The sequence below is a fragment of the Pogoniulus pusillus genome, chromosome 23 (assembly GCF_015220805.1).
Source record: "Pogoniulus pusillus isolate bPogPus1 chromosome 23, bPogPus1.pri, whole genome shotgun sequence".
Lineage (NCBI taxonomy): Eukaryota > Metazoa > Chordata > Aves > Piciformes > Lybiidae > Pogoniulus > Pogoniulus pusillus.
Window position 1 is genome coordinate 18,298,591 of NC_087286.1, and position 20,925 is coordinate 18,319,515.

The window sequence follows — 20,925 nt, forward strand, 5'->3', positions numbered from 1 at the left end:
TTAATCTTCATTAAGGAGACTACAACTGCTGCATTTGAATTTGTTTGTTGCCTGAAAAGAAAGAAAAGTTGAACAAAAGGAATATAGTTTTGTGGGAAATCAAGTCAATTGCAGTATTTCTGTGCAGAAGAGCTTACAGCGTGCTTAAAGACATGTCCTTTATGGGTGTAGCATGGTAACTATGTTTGTAGCCTTTGGTGAAGTGAGCACTTTGTGATTCCTGTAAGTAGTAATAGTTTTGACATTTTTCCCACCATGTAAATCTATTTCAGATAGTTGATGGGTTCATTGTAGTCCCCTTCAATTAGAAATGGAACTGTCTGTTATTAATAATTTCAGTCATGTATGGAATGGTATTTTGAAGTATTTGCTGCAAGTTAAGAGCTGCAAATACAGCAATAAAGAATTTTGTTCATGGGATGGAGATGAAATAAATCAGTGTGACATTGTAAAAATATCAAATGAAGAGTTACAGTTCCAAACTGAGTAACAAGAGCAAGGTGATGGCACTCTGCCTTGGCCACACTGGAACTAGAGTCACAGAATCAGTCAGAGTTGGAAGGGACCACAAGGATCAGCCAGTTCCAACCCACCTGCCATGGGCAGGGACAGCCTACCCTAGAGCAGGCTGGCCACAGCCTCATCCAGCCTGGCCTCAAACACTTCCAGCCATGGGGCCTCAACCACCTCTCTGGGCAACCCATTCCAGGCTCTCACCACACTCACGCTGAACAACTTCCTCCTCACATCCAGCCTGAACCTCCCCATCTCCAGCTTTGCTCCATTCCCCCCAGTCCTGTCACTGCCTGATAGCCTAAAAAGTCCTTTCCCAGCTTTTTTGTAGCCCCCTTCAGATCCTAGAAGGCCACAGTATGCATTTTCCCCCCTATCTGAGTAACCAAAGGACAAGAAAGATGTGTGCAATTTCATGTCTTACTTGAGGCTAAAGATGAGCTAGCTTTGGCTGGCCCTTCTTTGGTTTATGCACTTACTTCATTGGTAGATAATAATTAAAATCCCCCCAACTGTTCTTCAGCACCACTTCTCCTAGTATTAGTGTAAAGATAAAATGATTAGGAAGAGATTCAAGAAGACTTATGAAGCAATGATTGCCACAGCACACATTCGTTTCACCTTTGTCCCTCCCTAAGTGCTGCAGACTTCCTATCAGCTGGAGCAGCTCTGCTATGAGGACAGACTCAAAGTGTTGGGGCTGTTCAGCCTGGAGAAGAGGAGGCTCCCAGGTGACCCAGGGACTTTTCAGGCTCTCAGGGAGTGACAGAACTGGGGGGAATGGAGCAAAGCTGGAGATGGGTAGGTTCAGGCTGGAGGTGGGGAGGAAGTTGTTGAGCATGAGAGTGGTGAGAGCCCAGAATGGGTTGCCCAGGGAGGTGTTTAAGGCCAGGCTGGATGAGGCTGTGTGCAGCCTGCTCTAGGGTAGGGTGTCCCTGAGCATGGCAGGAGGGTTGGAACTGGGTAATCCTTGTGGTCTCTTCCAACCTTGACTGATTGTATGATTCTATAGCACACAGTATCCAGTGTCACATGGATTTACCCCCAGAGAAGATGGAAGGCATTGAGCTACTCTCTGAATGCATCCAAAATATATGGCAGCTCTGTAAAAACACAGAGCTCAGATTCCAGGTTTCCTTTCAGGGCAGAGAATTTCCAATTTGAAGGAAGGAAGGAAGGAAGGAAGGAAGGAAGGAAGGAAGGAAGGAAGGAAGGAAGGAAGGAAGGAAGGAAGGAAGGAAGGAAGGAAGGAAGGAAGGAAGGAAGGAAGGAAGGAAGGAAGGAAGGAAGGAAGGAAGGAAGGAAGGAAGGAAGGAAGGAAGGAAGGAAGGAAGGAAGGAAGGAAGGAAGGAAGGAAGGAAGGAAGGAAGGAAGGAAGGAAGGAAGGAACACAAAGCAAAACATAGCTCCAGAACCAAAGACTGAGATTATGCAAATGAATTCCCTTACTTAGCTCAAAATAGTTGCCTGAATCCCATGAAAATCTCACTCAAGAAGCTTTTTCACCCTCCAAACGTTTGTCTGGATGAGCTGCAGCAAACAAATACACCCAGGATGAAAAATTTTCTCCAGATACTGCTTATCTCTCCTCTTGCTCCTTCTTCCATCATTGTCATTTTCTCAGAGCCACCAAAATCACTTATTCAAGCTAATGTCTTGCAAATTATAAATATCTGGTTACATGCTAGCAATGCACCATCCCCAGAGAATGTTTCTGATGGATTTAAACAAACCCCTGTGCTTTCCCAACTGAATACAAATGAGCAATATTAGACCATTGGAGTAATTTAAAACGATGGATTAAAAGTCAGGTTAGAAATGCCAATTACAGAATATCCCTAGGCAAAATAAACCACCAACTTACTTCAGCAGTGTTATTGTGTTTCCAGCAGGCAGCACTCCATAAGCAGGGGAAAGATTTGCTTCCAACGTTTTTGTCTTCTGAAGGGACCTTTAATTCAAAAGCAGAGTGTGATGGTTTGGGTGTTACCTGCCCCCCACACACGCTGTGGAAAATCACCTGGACTAGACTCAGTGGCTCTGGAAATTGAGTGAAGCTTTGTATTTACAGCTTAGCACAATATACAAGCAGATAGTTGCAATCTGTAGACAGAAATACACAAGTTAAAAAGTAATACAGAAGCACAACAGCCCTTTCAGAAACCTGAGTGCCCAGGAGGGGCTCCCAACCACCCTTCCACCTTCCCCCCCCTCCCCTCTACCTTACCCAAGACTTTGCCTTATGCTCAAGGTAGTTTTGAGTGCCAGCCAGGGGGGTTAGGAAGCAGCTGGATTAGTCACACAGGCAACAAGTTAGGTTAGAGAGAGAAGTTCATGCAGCCCCAGACAGAGAGCAACTCTGTTCAATCTATGTGTTCTTGTTCTTATCCATCTCAGCAAGCCTATGAGTGCAGTAGCCATCACCATTGTTTCCTTTTCACAGCCTGTGATCTAATTCTTCTCACCAAAATATCCCAGCTAGGCTCAAGCTAGCACTTAGGGTATATAATAAATGGTGATGAAATTATCATAATGACATTCTGCATTTCTGAGAACTATAACAGAGGGTTTGAGGTAGGTTGTTTTATTTTGGGGGGGGAGGGAGAGAGGTTGTTTGTTTATTTGTTTGGGGGTTTTGCTCCAGGGGAATCATAAATGTGAGAGGAAGAAGTAATGATGGAGGAAGTGGATTCTCTGGGATAGGGAAAAAAACATGTATTTCCTTTTTAAATCTGTCCTCTATGTTTTCTCTCATAATCTGTACTGTTTAGCTGAGTCTGTATCGTGTCACAGATGCTACATCTGCTCTGCTTTCCTGTGAATTTTTATTTGTAGATTTAATGAAACTTAGCTTAGTATTTTCTACTGCATTTTTTCTTGTTACCTTTGTGGGATAGGAGGACTGATGCCACAAAATGCTTGCCTGGCTCTGTTTTCCAGGCAAAAGTAGGTGTTAAGATTCATCTCCAGCCAATCTCGTGTATGCAAATAGGATATGTGACTGACAGTGTAGCTGTACAAAACAAACTCCTTTTAAAATGACTGCAATTAATTTGCTCTAACTGGGATTGTTCTCATGGAAAGGTGTGGGAGATGTGTAAAGGTTTTCCTCTGGAGAGAGGCTAGTGATACACAGCAGTGGAAGCTGCATTCTCTGTGTCGTGCAAAGGGAAGGAGGGGGAAGAGCTCAGCGGCACCCTCCCAGAAAGACCACATCCTCACACCTCTTTTGTTTCTGCTGCACCCCCCCTTTCACTGCAGTGTTTTAGTCAGTCTTGATATCTGTCTGTGAAGACTATGCTTTGTAAGTTGTTTTGCCTCAGTAATTGAAGGTCACACGTAATGTTAGCTGGTGGTCTGCCCTAGACCTGTCTCCACCATCCGCGCTGAACTTTGGAGTTCATGCTGATCAATCCACAGTCCTTGGGTGAAACAGACACTTCTCCTCAGGCAGAGTAATGATGCCCTGCACTCAGGTGGGGCATACCCCTCTGTGAGGGGTAAAGACACCCACAAGTCAGATGGTCTCCAGCCTGACAGATCTTCACAATAAGCTTAACACATCTCGGACCAGAGGCAGATTTTTCTCAGTGAATAACTTTCAAGTAATACATACAAGTTACTTTCAGCAACATGACTAAGGTTAATGTAGTTCCCAATCTCAGGAGCTTTTCCTGACTGTAAAACACTCAGATGAAGAGCACATTAGGTAACATCATTACCATGGACCATTACCATTACTTCTGAACTGACACCCACATCTTGGAAGAGGCATCTGTACATCTCTGAAACTTAGCTGCAGCACCGTGTCGAGCCCATCATGCTCAGATCAGCCTCTTCTGTTGTGCTCCCCATGCTCCAAGGACTGGCAGTGATGGGCATCAACTGTCCCACTCACATCTGAGCACTGGCATCCTGGAGCATCTGTTTTGCCCTGTCAGCCCCAGAACAAATATCTCCCACCCTGCCCAGGCTGCTCCACAGGTCTGTCACTTTGCAGGGCTGCGTCAGTGGGATGCAGCAGCTGCTGGCTCTTCCTGCCAAGGGACTTTTTTTCCTGAAGGCAAGCACTTCTCAAGCTTCAGCTCAAATTTCCTGAAGCTTTTTGAGTTGGTGTAAGCATGCCATGTCCAGATGAGTGCCTTCTCTGCCTCCACTGCCCTCCAGTTCCTCTCATGCGTTCAGTATACTCAGGTTGAAATACAGCTGATGCTCCTAGGTGATCACCAGCATTCCTAGTTCTGCCTTTGAATTGCAGAGACCTTGGGGAGTGCAGAGAGGCATATACACCATTTTCTGTGCCTAATGAGGATGAGTCCTACTCTTTAGGGGAAATTGACATCTGATTTAAAACTATTGGCTGCAGTCCAGCAAACACCACTTTGACAGCACCAAGAAGACAGCAAAACTCTTGGATGTCAGTGTCTCTGAGAAATTATTCTGAGCTTTCTTCTTTTTTTTCTGCTCAGGGACTGTGCCCATCATTGCTTCTCTCTGAGGCATCTCCACTTGGGATATGACTGCAGTGGAGTAAGGCAAGGCAGAGCATTTTCTAACTGGAGACACAGACAGTATCCCAGCAGTGATCTCAGGATGCTTTGTAGGGTACACCTCAGACCTCCATTCTCAAAACCAGTTCTTCAGCAGCTCTTGACCCTGGCTGGTGTAAACAACTGGAGTCCTTCTAGAAAATTCTGACTCTTCTTCAGAGTCCTTGTCTGCTGTCCTTGATTTGCCTATAGTCTGAAATAAATTGCCCACGTCTCTTCTTTCATCTGAGGAGCCATGAACACCAAATCATCTTGTCAGATACTTCAGTAAGCTAAAATTTTCAGAGACATTACCTGCTTGGGAAATGTCAACACCTCTTAACCTTGAGCAAGCAAACCTCCTTTGTCATTAGGTAGGACTCTGCAGTTCACAAGTCTCTTAGGGTTGCACTTAGAAGAAATGGCATAGAAGGTTCCATGTGAACCTGAGAAATAATTTTCTCACTGTGAGGGTCGCAGAGCACTGAAACAGACTGCCCAGGGAGGTTGTGAAGTTTCCCTCTCTGGAGATATTCAAGAACCATCTGGATGTGCTCCAGTGTGATCTGTTCTAGGCGATCCTGCTCTGACAGAGGGGTTGGACCAGATGAGCTTTCAAGGGCACTCCCAGCCCCTGACATTCTATGATTCTGTGGCCATTCATGGCTGTGTCCTTCTTGCCTCTGCCAATCCAGAACAGAATGCAATTAGTAATTTGGGGGTTATGCTTACAGCAAAATATTAGCAGAGAAAAATTTCCCAAGTATTTAGAATCAGGGAATCATAGAATCAGTCAGGGTTGGAAGGCACCATGAGGATCATCTAATTCCAACCCCCCTGCCATGCTCAGGGACACCCTACCCTAGTAGATCAGCCTGGCCACAGCCTCATCCAGCCTGGCCTTAAACGCCTCCAGCCATGGGGCCTCAACCACCTCCCTGGGCAACCCATTCCAGCCTCTCACCACTCTCATGCTCAACAACTTCCATCTCACCTCCACTCTGAACCTACCCATCTCCAGCTTCGCTCCATTCCCCCCAGTCCTGTCACTCCTTGATAGCCTAAAAAGTCCCTTTTTTGTAGGCCCCCTTCAGATCCTGGAAGGCCACAAGAAGGTTACCTGGGAGCCTTCTCTTCTCCAGACTGAACAGCCCCAACTCTTTCAGTCTGTCCTCATAGGAGAGCTGCTGCAGCCCTCTGAGCATCCTCCTGGCCCTGCTCTGGACATGCTCCAGCACATCCACATCCTCTTGTAATAGGGACTCCAGAAGTGGATGCTGTTAAATAGGGCTGGTCTAGACATTTTTAGGTACTCTGTGAGTGCAGAAAGGCCATAGAAAAGGAAGGTGCAAAAAGAACAGTAACAAGCAAACCAACCAACCAAAAAAAGGCAGATATTGTTCTGTGCAATAGACATAAGGAGCTGAGGTATTTATTCTGCCTTGTTTCAGCTTCAAACAGTCCTGAAAGAAGCCAAGGGCTGTGGTTTACAACATCCTCCCTATTTGTATCTTGGTTGTGTTAACAAGTTGTTTCCATCTCCGTGCCAGAAGGAAATGGCTGGTGATCAACTACTCCCAAACCCTCTGACCACCTAACGGCAACACATCATTGTGTCCCGATAGCTTTGTTTCTGCTACCAACATTTTTCCTCCATTAAAATTACCTTGGCTTCAAGATGCTGTCAGACCTGTTCTATGGCATCAATAATCCCAGAACATTTGGTTCCTTTCCCTACAGTTCATCCTGCATATTCATATTTTCAGCGGTGTCTTGAGGATGTTCAGCTGCAGAATAGGGCAGCACCAGGCTGCTGGTTTGTTATTCAGGCTGTGCCTTTGTTCTCTCCGCAGGAGCAGTTCGAGTTTGCTTTGACAGCGGTGGCAGAGGAAGTGAATGCAATACTCAAGGCACTTCCCCAGTGAGCAGCTCAGTCTCCTGAGGATCCCTGCAGGATCCATCCCCTCGTTTTCCTTCATCCTCAGTCCCTGTGAACATCCTTGGAAACCGTGACCTGACCTTAACTGTGTATCTTCTGTTGTAATCACATTGTGATAGGGTCCTTCCAAACTCCTTCAGCTGGTAAAAGTTCAACAGTTAAAATGTTCATTCTGGGGTTCTTTTTTGGGGGGGGTTTAAACAAATTTTTTTAACTTACATCGAAGCCTCGGATTAAGTGGCTGCAGAATCCATCTGATTCCTTTCACATCCTGGGAGCCACACTTGGAAAGCACACACTCATGTTCTTAATAGCAGATGTACAGTATCGTGGCTAATTAGTGCAGTCAATATAGTCTCAGAAAACAGCGTTCAGTTATTTTTTGTAACTTCTCAAAGGCTGAATAATGGGGGGGGGGGGTTGGGGGATGAGGGGGGGTGCCAAAGAGGGTGGTGATTGTTCCTACACAATGTTGAGCTAGAGCATGAAACAGTGCTGAGAGTGTGAGCAAACACAGGTCCAGGCTCTGGCACCAAGAGCTTGCACCTTCTCATGCTGGGCTTTGGCAAGCCAATGTTTTCTTAACTGTTGTTTACTTTTCAGCTTTGTGCCATGAGTAGAAGAAGATCTGAACTCTAAGTACGTAGGCCTGCATAGTTGTTGCAGCCGGGGAGAACAAGTTGGTCACATTAACAGGAAGTCAGGGGATAAGGAGCACAACTCTGGTCATGTACCTGCCACTGAGAGCGTGGAAAAGGAGAGCATAGGCTCACCTCCGGTGATGGAGAACAGCCCGGGCAGAAGTCAGGTAAATGTCCAGAGCTGTGAGGGGAAGGTTTCCTGGCTTTATGGGATAACTGAGGAAGAAAATGGGACTTTCCTCTTTATATTTTTGCATTTCCCTCTGTAAATCCCTGCTGTGCCATCCTTTTTAGCCAGGAAAATATATTTCTCTAAAAGCCTGGCTGAGGGAGAAACCTCCAGTCTGCATTTTATGATTCTCATCGGGTTTGTCTTGATCAAAATGTTCATTGCACCTTTCTGCAGAGGCTCTGCTTGTCCTTGTTCTGACTGATACCTGTTTTATCTAACCACGAAGGGATAAAGAACCACACATGCCGAATTTCAGAGGCCCCCGTGTTCTCTAAACCCTAATGCCTGTTGTTGCAAAGTGATGCTAAAATATGTCTGTAAATGGTTTGGTTATGCAGTCTTGCTTTTTGTGAATTCACAGGCTGAGTTGTGGTACTCTGAAGGAATTTAAATGATTGCTAGAAAGTACTCTGATATGTTTGAATGAAGGGCCTGAGAGTAAAATCATCCAAGGTACCTAAGTGATCTAGGCTCATGATTTCATTATCAAAAGTCAATAGCTGGATGCTTTTTCATATGCTCGCTCACATCTCTCTGATTTACAAACCTGGGGGTGCTTTTTTTAGTCAAAAAATCTCAACAGTGTTGTTTGCTTGAAACTGTGCTAGGCTAATTGTTTGACTCCAGCTCTGGAAAACACATCATTGAATGTCACTCGTGAAGAGGAAGCTTTTCTAAGTATCTCATGGGTGGAATTGTTAAAGGTAACATCACTGAGTTTTGCTGGCACAGGTTACAGGCATCAATCAAAGTCAACCACGTGTGGCAGTTTTGTGTTGTAGGTGTGGGTATTTGGTGATTTCTTTACAGCAATTAAAGGATTATTAAAAAATAAAAAATTAAACCCCCCAAAAAAAAAGAAAAAAAAATAAAAGCAGAAGGCTTGTTAACTTTTTGCCATATATTTTTGTTTTGGTATGCCTTACTTGGATTGTGCTGTTGCTTAATTTGTGCATTCTGTTACTAGAACAGTACAGAGCAGTTAACTGCAGATGCCATCATCCTCTTAAGTACACATACTGTACATTAAGCCACATGTTTATTTTATGGCCTGAGCATTTTAGAGCTTTCCTAGCAATAACTAAAAAAACTAATGGAGTATGAATGTGAAAATTGCCTTTTTCATTGGATAATTTAGGTCTAACTGGATTCTTTTATGACTTTAGCTACCACGAAAGTGCAGATCAGGGCAGATGAGATCAGTTTGAGCAGTATCGGTGAGTGCTTGAAGTAGATTTACTGTGAGCCACGTACTGCAGCTCTATGAAAATACAGGTAGTTATATCCAAACAGACTGCCCAAAGAATCAAAATGAGAGCATCTTAAGCCAAGCCCTCTGATTATCCAGTAGAATTATTTCCCAGTGCAAGATGCTGTGCCATTACCTACCGGCAATGGGCTAAATGGGGTTTTAGCACAGATTTCTGCCCTGGGATTCATTAATGTTCGCCTCCTGACTGTCCCTGTGCACACCACAAACGTGGCTGATGAGCCTCTCGTTTGCTCTTCAGGAGTATTTTTTAATTGTTCTTTGGCAAATATTTGCATTTCATGTTAGCAATTTCAGGGGGATCCCTATTAATTCACAAGCAGCTGAGTGTAGGACTCAAATATTGCTCTTCATGCTTTGGAGTTTATTTAGCGTAGATTAGAGGGCATTAATCTTCACTGAGGCTAATGGGGCAGGGATGTGTTGATTTATTCATACTTGTAGGCCAGTTTACACAACAGAAAGATGCAGTCTTACTCAGAGGGTTAGAGTACATCCCACTGAAATAGCAATCTTGTTATTTCAGCCCTGTTTGGAACAGTTCTTCCACCAAGAGGTGCCAGGCTTATTCTATTGACTGTAAACTATCACACATCTGTGCAGGCAGCATACTGTTCACACCTCTCAATAACCACCCTGTTTCTGGGGGTGAGAATCTGCTGCAGGGTCTATTAGTGACGTGCAAGTTTCAGCTGTACCAGGGTGATCCAAAGCTGTTTGGCAGCCCATTTCCCAGGAAGATGCCAAAGCCATGGATGGAGCCACAGAGATGGATTTCTCGTGCAGGGCAGGTATTTCTTTACGCTTTTCACTGTGGGTAACTTAATCCTTGTGACTTGGTGAAGGATGCTGTCCAGATCACCCCTGGCCACTTAATGCTGAATGGGGGCTGTGCTCTGTGTTCACTGGCAAGTTGAGTTAAGCATGTTTTTTGGAAGCTAGGATCACCTGAGAGCCCAGAGTCAAACAAGACCCACTATCCTCTACCCTTCAGTATTCTGCTAGATCTTTAGTAAATTCATTGCAGTTGAAGCTTGGGCTGATGTCTGACACACAACCATGAATAGCAGGTGTTTAATATTGACCATCCTCCTGGATAATGAAATTGAAGCTACAGTTGCTGCTTGTGTGGTTGAATCTGTAAATGCCATTTAAGGGAGGGAGCTGCAGGAGGGCAATTTAACACCAGTGCTCACGGTTTCCTTCCTTGCTGGCCAGGGCCTCTGGCAAGGAAGAAAACCCTGAATTCTCACAGCAGGGTTGCTGGGCCCAATCAGGGCATTGACCTGACCAGACCCCACACCTTTGTAGTCATGGTCTGTGTAAATATGAGAGGTGAAGGAGTAGTTGTCACCAGCGTTGATAGTTCATAGGAGTCAGAGCACAGTTGCTTGCTCCTTCACCCTTCCCATGAGCATGAGCCAGGATTTAGAGGAATGCAGGACAGCACCATTCTCCAAATCCCAGATCCTTGAGGTTCAGCCCTAGCCACAGGGAAAACAGTGTGGAGTCTGCTGTTGGCTTCACATGTTCCAGGTTCACAGTTCTAACCATTGCTCTGTGGCACCTGAAGCAGCCCGGGTAGCACCCAGTGAAAGTCCTCAGCAGTTGTGTGAACCAAGAACGAATTCCAGCAGAAAATCCCATATCCAAATCTCAATCCAAGACCAAACCAAACAAGATTATTTTTATAGAGATTACAAACATTTAAAACATTTTTAGAAGTATTTTTTAAAGCTATGCCAATGACTAAACCTTGTTCCTGTCTCTAAGCATGCATGCGGAACCAAGCTCCATCCATCCCCAGGGGGAATGACAGCTATAATACCTGTAAGGAGTTCATGCTTTATTAGTCATAGAATCAGCCAGGTTGGAAGAGACCTCCAAGCTCAGCCAGTCCAACCTAGCACCCAGCCCTAGCCAATCAACTAGACCATGGCACTAAGTGCCCCATCCAGTCTTTTCTTGTACACTTCCAGGGATGGAGACTCCACCACCTCCCTGGGCAGCCCATTCCAATGGTAAGTGAAGTGGAACATTAATAAAACCCATCCTACTTCATAATTTCCAGAATAGTCATTAGCTCTAAATAAATAAATAAATAAATATTGGAAAAGGGAACAACTCTTTGATGGTCTAGATGACTGGCTAGGGCTGGGTGCTAGGTTGGACTGGATGAGCTTGGAGGTCTCTTCCAACCTGGTTGATTCTATGAATGGTTTTGTTTACCAAACAAAAGCTCTCCTCATTTTTATTCTGCCCACTTTCTTCTTTGCTTAGAAAATTCTCTTTAAGAAGCAGTTGAGATAATTCACTTTTTTTAAGCTGTACAGTTTTGATGATTTTGCTTTTTAAGTGAGAGAGAGTACACTTTGTAGATTTGATTGTTGTACTTATTGATTTAGTTTCTGTTAAGATTACATTGGGCATTACAAAAGCATTCCCCACCACAGGGAAAAGAAAGCTATCCTGTTGGTTTTATTGTAAAAGGGAATAAAATAATAATAATAATTAAAGCAGAATTGCAGAGCTGTGGCATACTCAATCCAATTAGAGCATGACTCTTTACTACTCTTCATTTACCACGTTAGAAATGATGTTACACCAGCAAGATTTCATTTGAAGCTGTTCTTGCATGCTGTTTGTACTGTATTTGATGGCAGAATCTTGTTTCATTTACAACTTTTTTTGTCATTCTATTCTTTATATCTACAGAGTTTAAGAAAAGAAACAAAAGGGAAAAAAATATTATACAAAGTATTTTGTTCTACCTCTGTAAAAATCATATTTGTGAATAAAGTCACGTTGTCCGTGGAGTATGGTATGGTGAATATAGCCTCAGCAGCTGGTGATTTGCTTTTATTTGCAGGGTGGGAGTGGCACCTCCTGTGTGTTGCTGGAGAGCTGGATTCTGGACACCTGAGGTGGGCACACAGGGCTGACAGAGGTGGGCACAAATGTCCTGCTGGCAGCTTACATGTGCACCTTTAACCTGAAGAGATTGCAGCCACTTCTGGCTCTTGGGTGTGTAGCCTGTAATGCTGCAGCTTCTAGTCGTAGAATCATGGAAGCAGCCAGGTTGCAAGAGACCTCAAAGATCATCATAGAATCATATAGAATCATAGAATCCACCAGGTTGGAAGAGACCTCAAAGATCATCATAGAGTCATATAGAATCATAGAATCTGCCAGGTTGGAAGAGACCTCAAAGATCATCATAGAGTCATATAGAATCATAGAATCCGCCAGGTTGGAAGAGACCTCAAAGATCATCATAGAATCTCATAGAATCATAGAATCCACCAGGTGGGAAGAGACCTCAAAGATCATCATAGAATCATATAGAATCATAGAATCCACCAGGTTGGAAGAGACCTCAAAGATCATCATAGAATCATATAGAATCATAGAATCTACCAGGTTGGAAGAGACCTCAAAGATCATCATAGAGTCATATAGAATCATAGAATCCACCAGGTTGGAAGAGACCTCAAAGATCATCATAGAGTCATATAGAATCATAGAATCCACCAGGTTGGAAGAGACCTCAAAGATCATCATAGAATCATATAGAATCATAGAATCCACCAGGTTGGAAGAGACCTCAAAGATCATCATAGAGTCATATAGAATCAGCCAGGTTGGAAGAGACCTCAGAGATCATCATAGAATCATATAGAATCATAGAATCAGCCAAGTTGGAAGAGACCTCCAAGATCATCCAGTCCAACCTAGCACCCAGCCCTGGCCAATCAACCAGACCATGGCACTAAGTGCCCCAGCCAGGCTTTGCTTCAACACCTCCAGGGACAGAGACTCCACCACCTCCCTGGGCAGCCCATTCCAATGCCAATCACTCTCTCTGACAATAACTTCCTCCTAACATCCAGCCTATGCCTCTCCTGGCACAACTTGAGACTCTGTCCCCTTGTTCTGTTGCTGGGTGCTTGGGAAAAGAGATCAACCCCCATCTGGCTACAACCTCCGTTTAGGTAGTTGTAGACAGCAATGAGGTCACCCTTGAGCCTCCTCTTCTCCAGACTAAATGCCCCCAGCTCCCTCAGCCTCTCCTCACAGGGCTAATACTTTGATCAAGGCAGACTCCTGTTCAGAAAGTGAAGCAGGCAAAAAAAAAATTACTAAATCACAGACACCCTCCTTGTACAACTGGGAAGTGGGAAAAGAGAATTGGCCTATAGTGCATGTCACAAAGTTAACAAATGGAATAAACTTTACCCTCCTTCTGGAAAATTAAAGGCAGGGAAATGGTTTTGAGGAAGGAAGGTTGAATGATGAGAGCCTCACATAATGGGTGTCATGGGCTGCCCAAGGATTTATAGTTTTCAAATAGCAGCAAGATTCACAGAAGGATTTGAACTGGTAATGGAAAATGCTCACTGTTGTATTAAATAAGGTTAAGAGGAGTCAAGACTGAAGTTCCTGCATTAGCACAGCATAAAGTAAGCAGTCTTTTCCCCAGGGGACAGGAAGTAATTTTCCCATCATCATTGTCCACTGTATGAAGGTTTGTATCTCTCCATGAAACCAGAGCTAGTCTTTAGGGTTAGACAGCCATGAGATGGCAGTTTTCATGGTGCTGTATCCCCTGTTAAAATTTCACTTGTGTTTTGAAGAAGTTTGGCACCTGGAAATGTAAAGAGAAAGGGAGAACCCATCCTGCTCCAACTCACTTTTTTCCCATCAGAAGAATCACATTTTACATTCTTCAACCTTGTTGTTGGTGTGGTTTAATATCTATGCCTCACTCAGTGTAAGAAGGTGACTTTCATCTCGGAAGCAAAATATATGCACCATTATGGCTATTTTCCTGGCAGTGTAATTTGGGAGGTCTTTCATCTGCAAGATAGCTTTCTGGAGCCTCTGGTAACATCAGATGGAGGACAAAAGAAAAATACATTTAATTATAAAACTGCAGGAGCATTATGTGTCTTCTAGGCAGACACAAAAGCCATCAGTTGTGCATATGTTGACTCATGCAGCCAGCACTTGCATCATGCCACACAGACACAGGCAGCCTTCCCCTCTCCAGGGCTCTGGCTGTAGGGCATTGTCTCAGCTGCTGCCAAGGGGCAATACTTTTGTTGCTGTTACCTGTAGGTTTGTACTCATGGTTCTAACTCAGCATCAGTATGGCAGGCTGGTTACTGGCTTTGGGTAGGGCTCAGGAAAGAGCTGGGTTTCAGCATCAGCCTGGAGCACTCCCAGCACACCTGAATACTCTTATTGCAGAGCCCACGCCCTGATAATACACCTTTGTGCCTCAGCTGTTTGTGCTTCTGGGGAAGCAGCAGGACACAACACTCAGTAGAATGGGAGAGAAAAGGAAAGAGCTGCTCGTCTGCTGCCCTGCCTGCTGCCAATGGACTTGCTTCTGGTCTCAGGTAAACCAATACAGCCCCTCCAACATACTCAAATCTTTTCAAAGTTCCCGGGGGGGGGGGGTGGTATTTTTAGAACTTATTTAAAGCTTCACTGCTGCTGTAGTTGATCTTTCTGTTTTGCATACTGGATAGAAAGATTTGTGCACCCGCAGTAAGGGTAACCTGTAGCTTGGATTTATTCTTGCTGCTGTGACAGAACTGGCACACTGTGTGCTTGGAGCAGCTGGGTCCTTGGGGAAATTCTTCTTGCTGCCATGGAGTTAAGCCACAAATTAATTTCTCCCTTTGAGAATGTGCCTGTTATCCCCTGCATACAAGTAAAGCAGCAATACAGGGGGGGAAAGGCTTCATCTTGGGTGATGCAGATTCAAACTCAGTTTAGGTCTATATGACTTATATTGCACTACACCAGATTTTTCCCTGCAGGAGCTCTGGCCATATTTCTCAAGGATAAAGAAATGTGTTATTCTGTCCTTTCCAACAGGTGGGCTTCATCTTAACCAATCTCTGAGTAGTTTTTGCATGAAATTCTATGGGTGAGCAACTTGCCATAAGCTTCTTTTTCTTGCCGTAAGCTTCCTTCCTTCCTTGAGACAGACTCAAGTTGTACCAGGGGAGGTCTAGGTTGGATGTTAGGAGGAAGTTGTTGGCAGAGAGAGTGACTGGCATTGGAATGGGCTGCCCAGGGAGGTGGTGGAGTCACTGTCCCTGGAGGTGTTGAAGCAAAGTGCCTGTATGAGGCACTTAGTGCCATGGTCTGGTTGATTGGCTAGGGCTGGGGGATAGGTTGGACTGGCTGAGCTTGGAGGTCTCTTCCAACCTGGTTGATTCTATGATCTATTAGTTGGATTTCGTAGCTTCAACAGAAATTCGGGGTATGGGAAGAAATTTCATAGGGCAGTAGTTTCCCTGGTCCTGGCAGCACCTTTTGATAACCTCTGTTGTGCCTGTTTGAACATCCACCAGGTCTGGATTTAAGGTAGGGACTGGATTTGAATCTATTAAGATTCATCTTAAATGAATTACAGTTCTGTCTGTCCCATATATCTCCATGGCAAAGACCCACAAGACAGGCAGCAAGACAAACTGTGCTCCTAAACAGCTAGACAAGACTTGGCCTTCCTTAGTTCTAGCCCTAGCACTGATTATTTTGGAGAAAGCCTTAGATTATGCCTGTTAGGTTAAATGAGCTGCTTGATTCTTCTCTGCAGTCGAGGGACTAAAGACACTGTAACAACACAATGCTATAATCATAGAATCCTAGAATCAGCCAGGTTGGAAGAGACCTCCCAGATCATCCAGTCCAACCTATCATCCAGCCCTATCCAGTCATCTAGAGCATGACTTGGAAAAGAAAGCATTTTTGATGGACTTCTGGCTTGTACATTTTCAGATATCTTTTTCTGATGAAAGATTTTGTTGTAGCTGTGTTTGCTGAACTGGAGCTTGGAATCTCAGCTGCACCACATTTCTGCCCCACTCCGCCCCTGTGGCCAAGATGCCAAATAGACATGAGCATGGCTTGTAGGCTGGTGCCCTTCTGATGTGAAAATATAAGGCATAAGAATAGAAATCTTGACGGTAAGACTGCTGTTAGGGTGTACTCTGCAGGAGGAATGTGGGTCATTGCCCTGTAGCAGAGAAATTAAAGAACTAACCTCATCCCATGACATTTGCCATGGAATGAGATAGATGGACACCTTTATAGTGACATGGCAGTGTTGTCATCTCACCACCTAGGCACGTTCCAGTCTCTAACAACCTTGTTCTCAGGAAGAGAAAGAATAGCAGGTTTTGTCACTGTTGTAGATAGTTGGCCTAGGAGAGCTTCATAGCTCTTCCTGCTCTGCATCCACTCAAACTTGCTCTGCTGTGAGTTATCTACACATCTAATGTGCAGAAACCCAACCAAAATGCCCACAAAGCCCCTTCTAAGCAGAATGCTGCCTTTTGTGATTTTCCCTGGCAAATTCTAGTCCTGGAAAAGCAGGACTTATGTAAATGGCAGACACAAACAGCCCTGCCATACATAGCCAGTCTTATTCCCCCATCATAAAGCAGCATCCTGCTGCTATGTATAGAAGTCTAACTGGGTCTGGCCAGCATGAGTCAATGAGACCATCACATTTGAAAGGCTTGCTCTAAATAGAAGGCTGATGCTGCATGTGTTGCACTGTTTCTAATGTGTGTCAATTAATTAATAATTCAATGCTGGCTGAAAATGCCATTAAAGCTTTTAACTTTTGGCATCTGTGAAAGCTCATTTAATATTATTAAGTTTTTTAAGTCAAGGGAAAGTAATTTAATTAGTTGTCTGAGTTTCTCTTTTAATGTGCAGCGAGGGAAAGGGAGGATGTTGATAAAGTCCTCCTGCCTGCACCCAGGATCAGGGAGTGCTTGGTGCCTTTGTTCAGGTTAGAGCATCCAGATGAAGACAGATAACAGCACAGAAGACTTCTATGAAGAGATGCTTTTATAGACCCTCTAATAAGTGTTCACTTACACACTTTTGTCTCCCCATCCCATCCAACCCTTCACTCTACAATGTAGGCATGGAAGGTGGGATTTAAAGCCTAGATGAGGCACTTAGTGCCATGGTTTAGTTGATTGGCTAGGGCTGGGTGCTAGGTTGGACTGGATGATCTTGGAGGTCTCTTCCAACCTGATTGATTCTATTATTTGGTTCCCCTAATGCAGTCAGCTAAAAATTAAGTGGTAGTCTCCACTAATCCTTTCAGCTTCCTTCCACATCAGCAAAGAGAGATGAGTAGTTGCAAGCTATTTAGCCCAGAATGCTCTGGGGGCTGCAAGTGGAAAAATACTGTTCCCATAGGAAAATACATGCTGGGTACTAGGTAGGCAGGACATTACTGAAATAGCCTCTCTTGCAGAAGGAAAGCATCACAAGCTGTGGAAGGACTCCCACTTGGCTATGGGCTTTAGGTCTCCCCTGAAAGTTGCTATTCCACAGGGTGCCTTGGGCTTTGGTCAGTGAATCTGCACTGCTTATAGGATCATTGCACTGCCAACAGGCAACTGCTTGACTCAGCTCCTACAGAGCCTCCCTGATGTGCCAGCACTGCAGCACACAGCTGAGGCAAAGACTGCCCACGTCGAGGTTAAGTTTGTGTGAGGATTGTGAATAATAGACATTTTGAAGCTGCATATTAAAACCCCCATGACTTCTGGTTTTCATTGTTTAGTCAGAGCCTATAAAAACACTACCAGGAGGTGTTCCAGCTCCTAGAGCTGTCCCATGTGCTATGACACTGCTTTCATCTTCTGCTGTCTTCAAACTTAAGTTTGTCAGATGTTCACAGCGGGACTGCAGGTGGTGGGCAAAACCTGAACCAAGGATGAGAAGCAGCCCTAGCATGGAATGAAATGGCTTAAGAGTAGGTGGGGATGGAATGTGTCCTGTCTTTGACAGAGTTCAGGGCCTCCTGAGTCATGTCACAGTTATACAGGTTAGTACTTTGTCCACACAAGGGATGCAGGATCACCTCCTGGTCCAACTTCAGTCAAAATCCAGTCTTCTGTTGGCCACCTTTCAGCCAAAATTTCACTCTTGCTCAACCTTCAGATGAAGAATGGAGAAGCCTATTCCACTCAGTTTGCACTCAAGTTGAATCAGTGAAGGAGCTGTTTGCACTGTAGCAAGGTAAACAGATTCTGCTCTGAAAAGGGACAAAGGTGTGGTGTTTTTCACAGCACACTGTGGTCACTTCTGACCTCAAAGACTCTGAGACATGGCAGCAGCTCTTCAGCAGGGCAGTGTCAGAGGTAAGCCCTCCTACAGCACCAAGTGAGGTGCTCTGAGGCAGCTGGGAGTGCTTAGCATGGAGAAGAGGAGACTCAGGGGTGACCTAGTTGCTGTCTGCAACTACCTGAAGGGAGGCTGTAGCCAGGTGGAGTTGGTCTCTTCTGCCAGGCAAGCAGCAACAGAACAAGGGGACAGAGTCTCAAGTTGTTCTGGGAGGTCTAGGCTGGATGTTAGGAGGAAGTTGTTGGCAGAGAGAGTGATTGGCATTGGAATGGGCTGCCCAGGGAGGTGGTGGAGTCGCCGTTCAAGCAAAACCTGGATGAGGCACTTAGTGCCATGGTCTGGTTGGGCTGTGTGCTAGGTTGGACTGGATGATCTTGGAGATCTCTTCCAACCTGGTTGATTCTATGATTCTGAAGTACTGAAGGAAGGAGAGACCAGCACCAAGGAAGCTGAGCAGAGATTTCTTTTCCAGCCTTACCTCACCATGAGATAGGCTGACAATGGCATCATTTGGGGAATGACAAGGTCTGCTCCACAAGAGTGGAGCATAGATTCCTTAGCCAAGTAAAGGACTCAGAGGTCAATCATGACAGGTAATTTGATTCAAAGAAATGTTTCCTTACCAAAATACAAACAAAGCTTTATTAGTGTTACTGAAAAATGCCATCTTCCCCACTGAAAACCCAGCAGGTACAGGATGAGGGACTTAACACTTTAGTTGGCTCTGAGAAGAGGAGGAGGCAAACCAGGTCTGCACCTTTCACCTGGCTGGCCTGGAGACTTTAAGTCCCTGTTCCTTATGTCTTTTCTCATTCCTGTCCACTAGACTGGTATGATCTGCTTTAATTTCCTTTCATATTTCATAGAATCATAGAATCAGTCAGGGTTGGAAGGCACCACAAGGATCATCTACTTCCAATCCCCTGGCCATGGGCAGGGACACCCTACCCTAGAGCAGGCTGCCCACAGCCTCAGCCAGCCTGGCCTTAAACACCTCCAGCCATGGGGCCTCAACCATGTCCCTGGGCAACCCATTCCAGCCTCTCACTTCCTCCTCATGTCCACTCTGAACCTACCCATCTCCAGCTTTGCTCCATTCCCCCTAGTCCTGTCACTTCCTGATATCCTGAAAAGTCCCTCTCCAGCTTTTTGTAGGCCCCCTTCAGATCCTGGAAGGTCACCTGGGAGCCTCCTCTTCTCCAGACTGCACAGCCCCAACTCCTTCAGTCTGTGCTCACAGAAGAGCTGCTGCAGCCCTCTGAGCATCCCCATGGCCCTATATTTGACGTCACATCAATAGCTCCACTGTCTCTGAACACCTGCTGGCACCTGAAAGGCAGAAAAATGAATGTGTAGTGCCTTGGTTACTTTCTTCCTTTTTTTATTTCCCTCCCCCCTTTTTTTTTTAATCTTAAGCTTTGTTTATTTTTAACAGTTGCAACTAACAGCACTGTGCCTGTGACCTCTGACTGCAAACTTCTGTTAACTTCTCTGCTAACACAGTGGAGTTTTTTCTCACTGTGGACTGTACTTTGCCTACAGATGTTTATCTGGGCAAGAGAGATTTGAGGCAGACCTATTTTTATGTATAGATATATATACACACATAAGCAACAACAGGAAAAAAAATGAAAGAGCACAGCTACATGGATAGCCAACAGATGGATAAGTGCACCTCCAGACACTTGTGCTGGATAAAATAGAATCACAGCACTCCTACCAGGCACATGTTCACTTACTCATGGTTGGGCATCTATAGCTTTTGGTGTAGGAGATGTCCACCCCTTCGCTACCGTCTTGGCTCTGCTAGGAGTCATTGCCTGTAACTGCTGTCCATGCACCTGGCTGGCAGCAGTGCCCTCCTCCCACCAGCAAGTGCCCTCCACTGGCTCCACAACTATAAGGCGGTTCTAACTGGTAGGAAACTACAAACCTGAAAGCCTCCTGGAAGACTCTCTCATTGTAGGTGTGATTTTGGGGTATGTTTACCTGACTAAAAAGGAGGTGGTCAGGGACAAAATTCTAAAGAGGAAGTTCTTCACAGAGACAGTGATTGGCATTGGAATGGGCTGCCCAGGGAGGTGGTGGAGTCACCGTCCCTGGAGGTGTTCAAGAAAAGACTGAATGAGGCACTTAGTGCCATGGTCTGGTTGACTGGCTAGGGCTGGGTGCTAGGTTGGACTGGATGATCTTGGAGGTGTCTTCCACCCTGGTTGATTCTATGATTCTATGAAGGCAGTGAATTTTGGTTTTTAATGGAATTCTCAAGATAAACAAATGCTGTCACTGTGCCACATATAAAATAGGGAAGGTGTTGGTCATTTTTATTGAGCACCATGATGTGTGTGTAGATGGTGCAGAAGGACATGGAACTGTTAGAGCGAGTCCAGAGGAGGCCACGAAGATGCTCAGAGGGCTGCAGCAGCTCTGCTATGAGGACAGGCTACAAGAGTTGGAGCGCTTCAGCCTGGAGAAGAGAAGGCTTCAAAGAAACCTTAAAGTGGCCTTCCAGTATCTGAAGGGTGTCTACAGGAAGGCTGGGGAGGGACTATTGACAATGGCTTGTAATGACAGGACAAGGGTAATAGGTTTAAGCTGGCAGAGGGGAGATCCAAACTAGATGTTAGGAAAGG

General features: G+C 45.0%; 1 protein-coding gene and 1 long non-coding RNA gene across 6 annotated transcripts in view; both read left to right on the top strand.

Moving 5' to 3' along the window:
• Window positions 1-11,955, top strand: part of PTPRN2 (protein tyrosine phosphatase receptor type N2) — a 705,188-nt gene extending 693,233 nt beyond the window's left edge. For both annotated transcript variants that reach the window (XM_064162805.1, XM_064162806.1), the window contains one exon: window positions 6,896-11,955. In XM_064162805.1, coding sequence (XP_064018875.1) covers window positions 6,896-6,967 — 72 coding nt within the window. In that variant the 3' untranslated portion in view covers window positions 6,968-11,955. The remainder of the gene's footprint in view (window positions 1-6,895) is intronic.
• A 1,192-nt stretch (window positions 11,956-13,147) lies between these two features.
• The window catches only part of LOC135185838 (uncharacterized), a 32,404-nt gene continuing 24,626 nt past the window's right edge, over window positions 13,148-20,925 (top strand). For 3 of the 4 annotated variants that reach the window (XR_010306649.1, XR_010306650.1, XR_010306648.1), the window contains exons 1-3: window positions 13,148-14,526; window positions 15,011-15,062; window positions 15,952-16,107. This is a non-coding gene — a long non-coding RNA (uncharacterized LOC135185838). The remainder of the gene's footprint in view (window positions 14,527-15,010; window positions 15,063-15,951; window positions 16,108-20,925) is intronic. The other variant, XR_010306651.1, reaches the window with a different exon arrangement.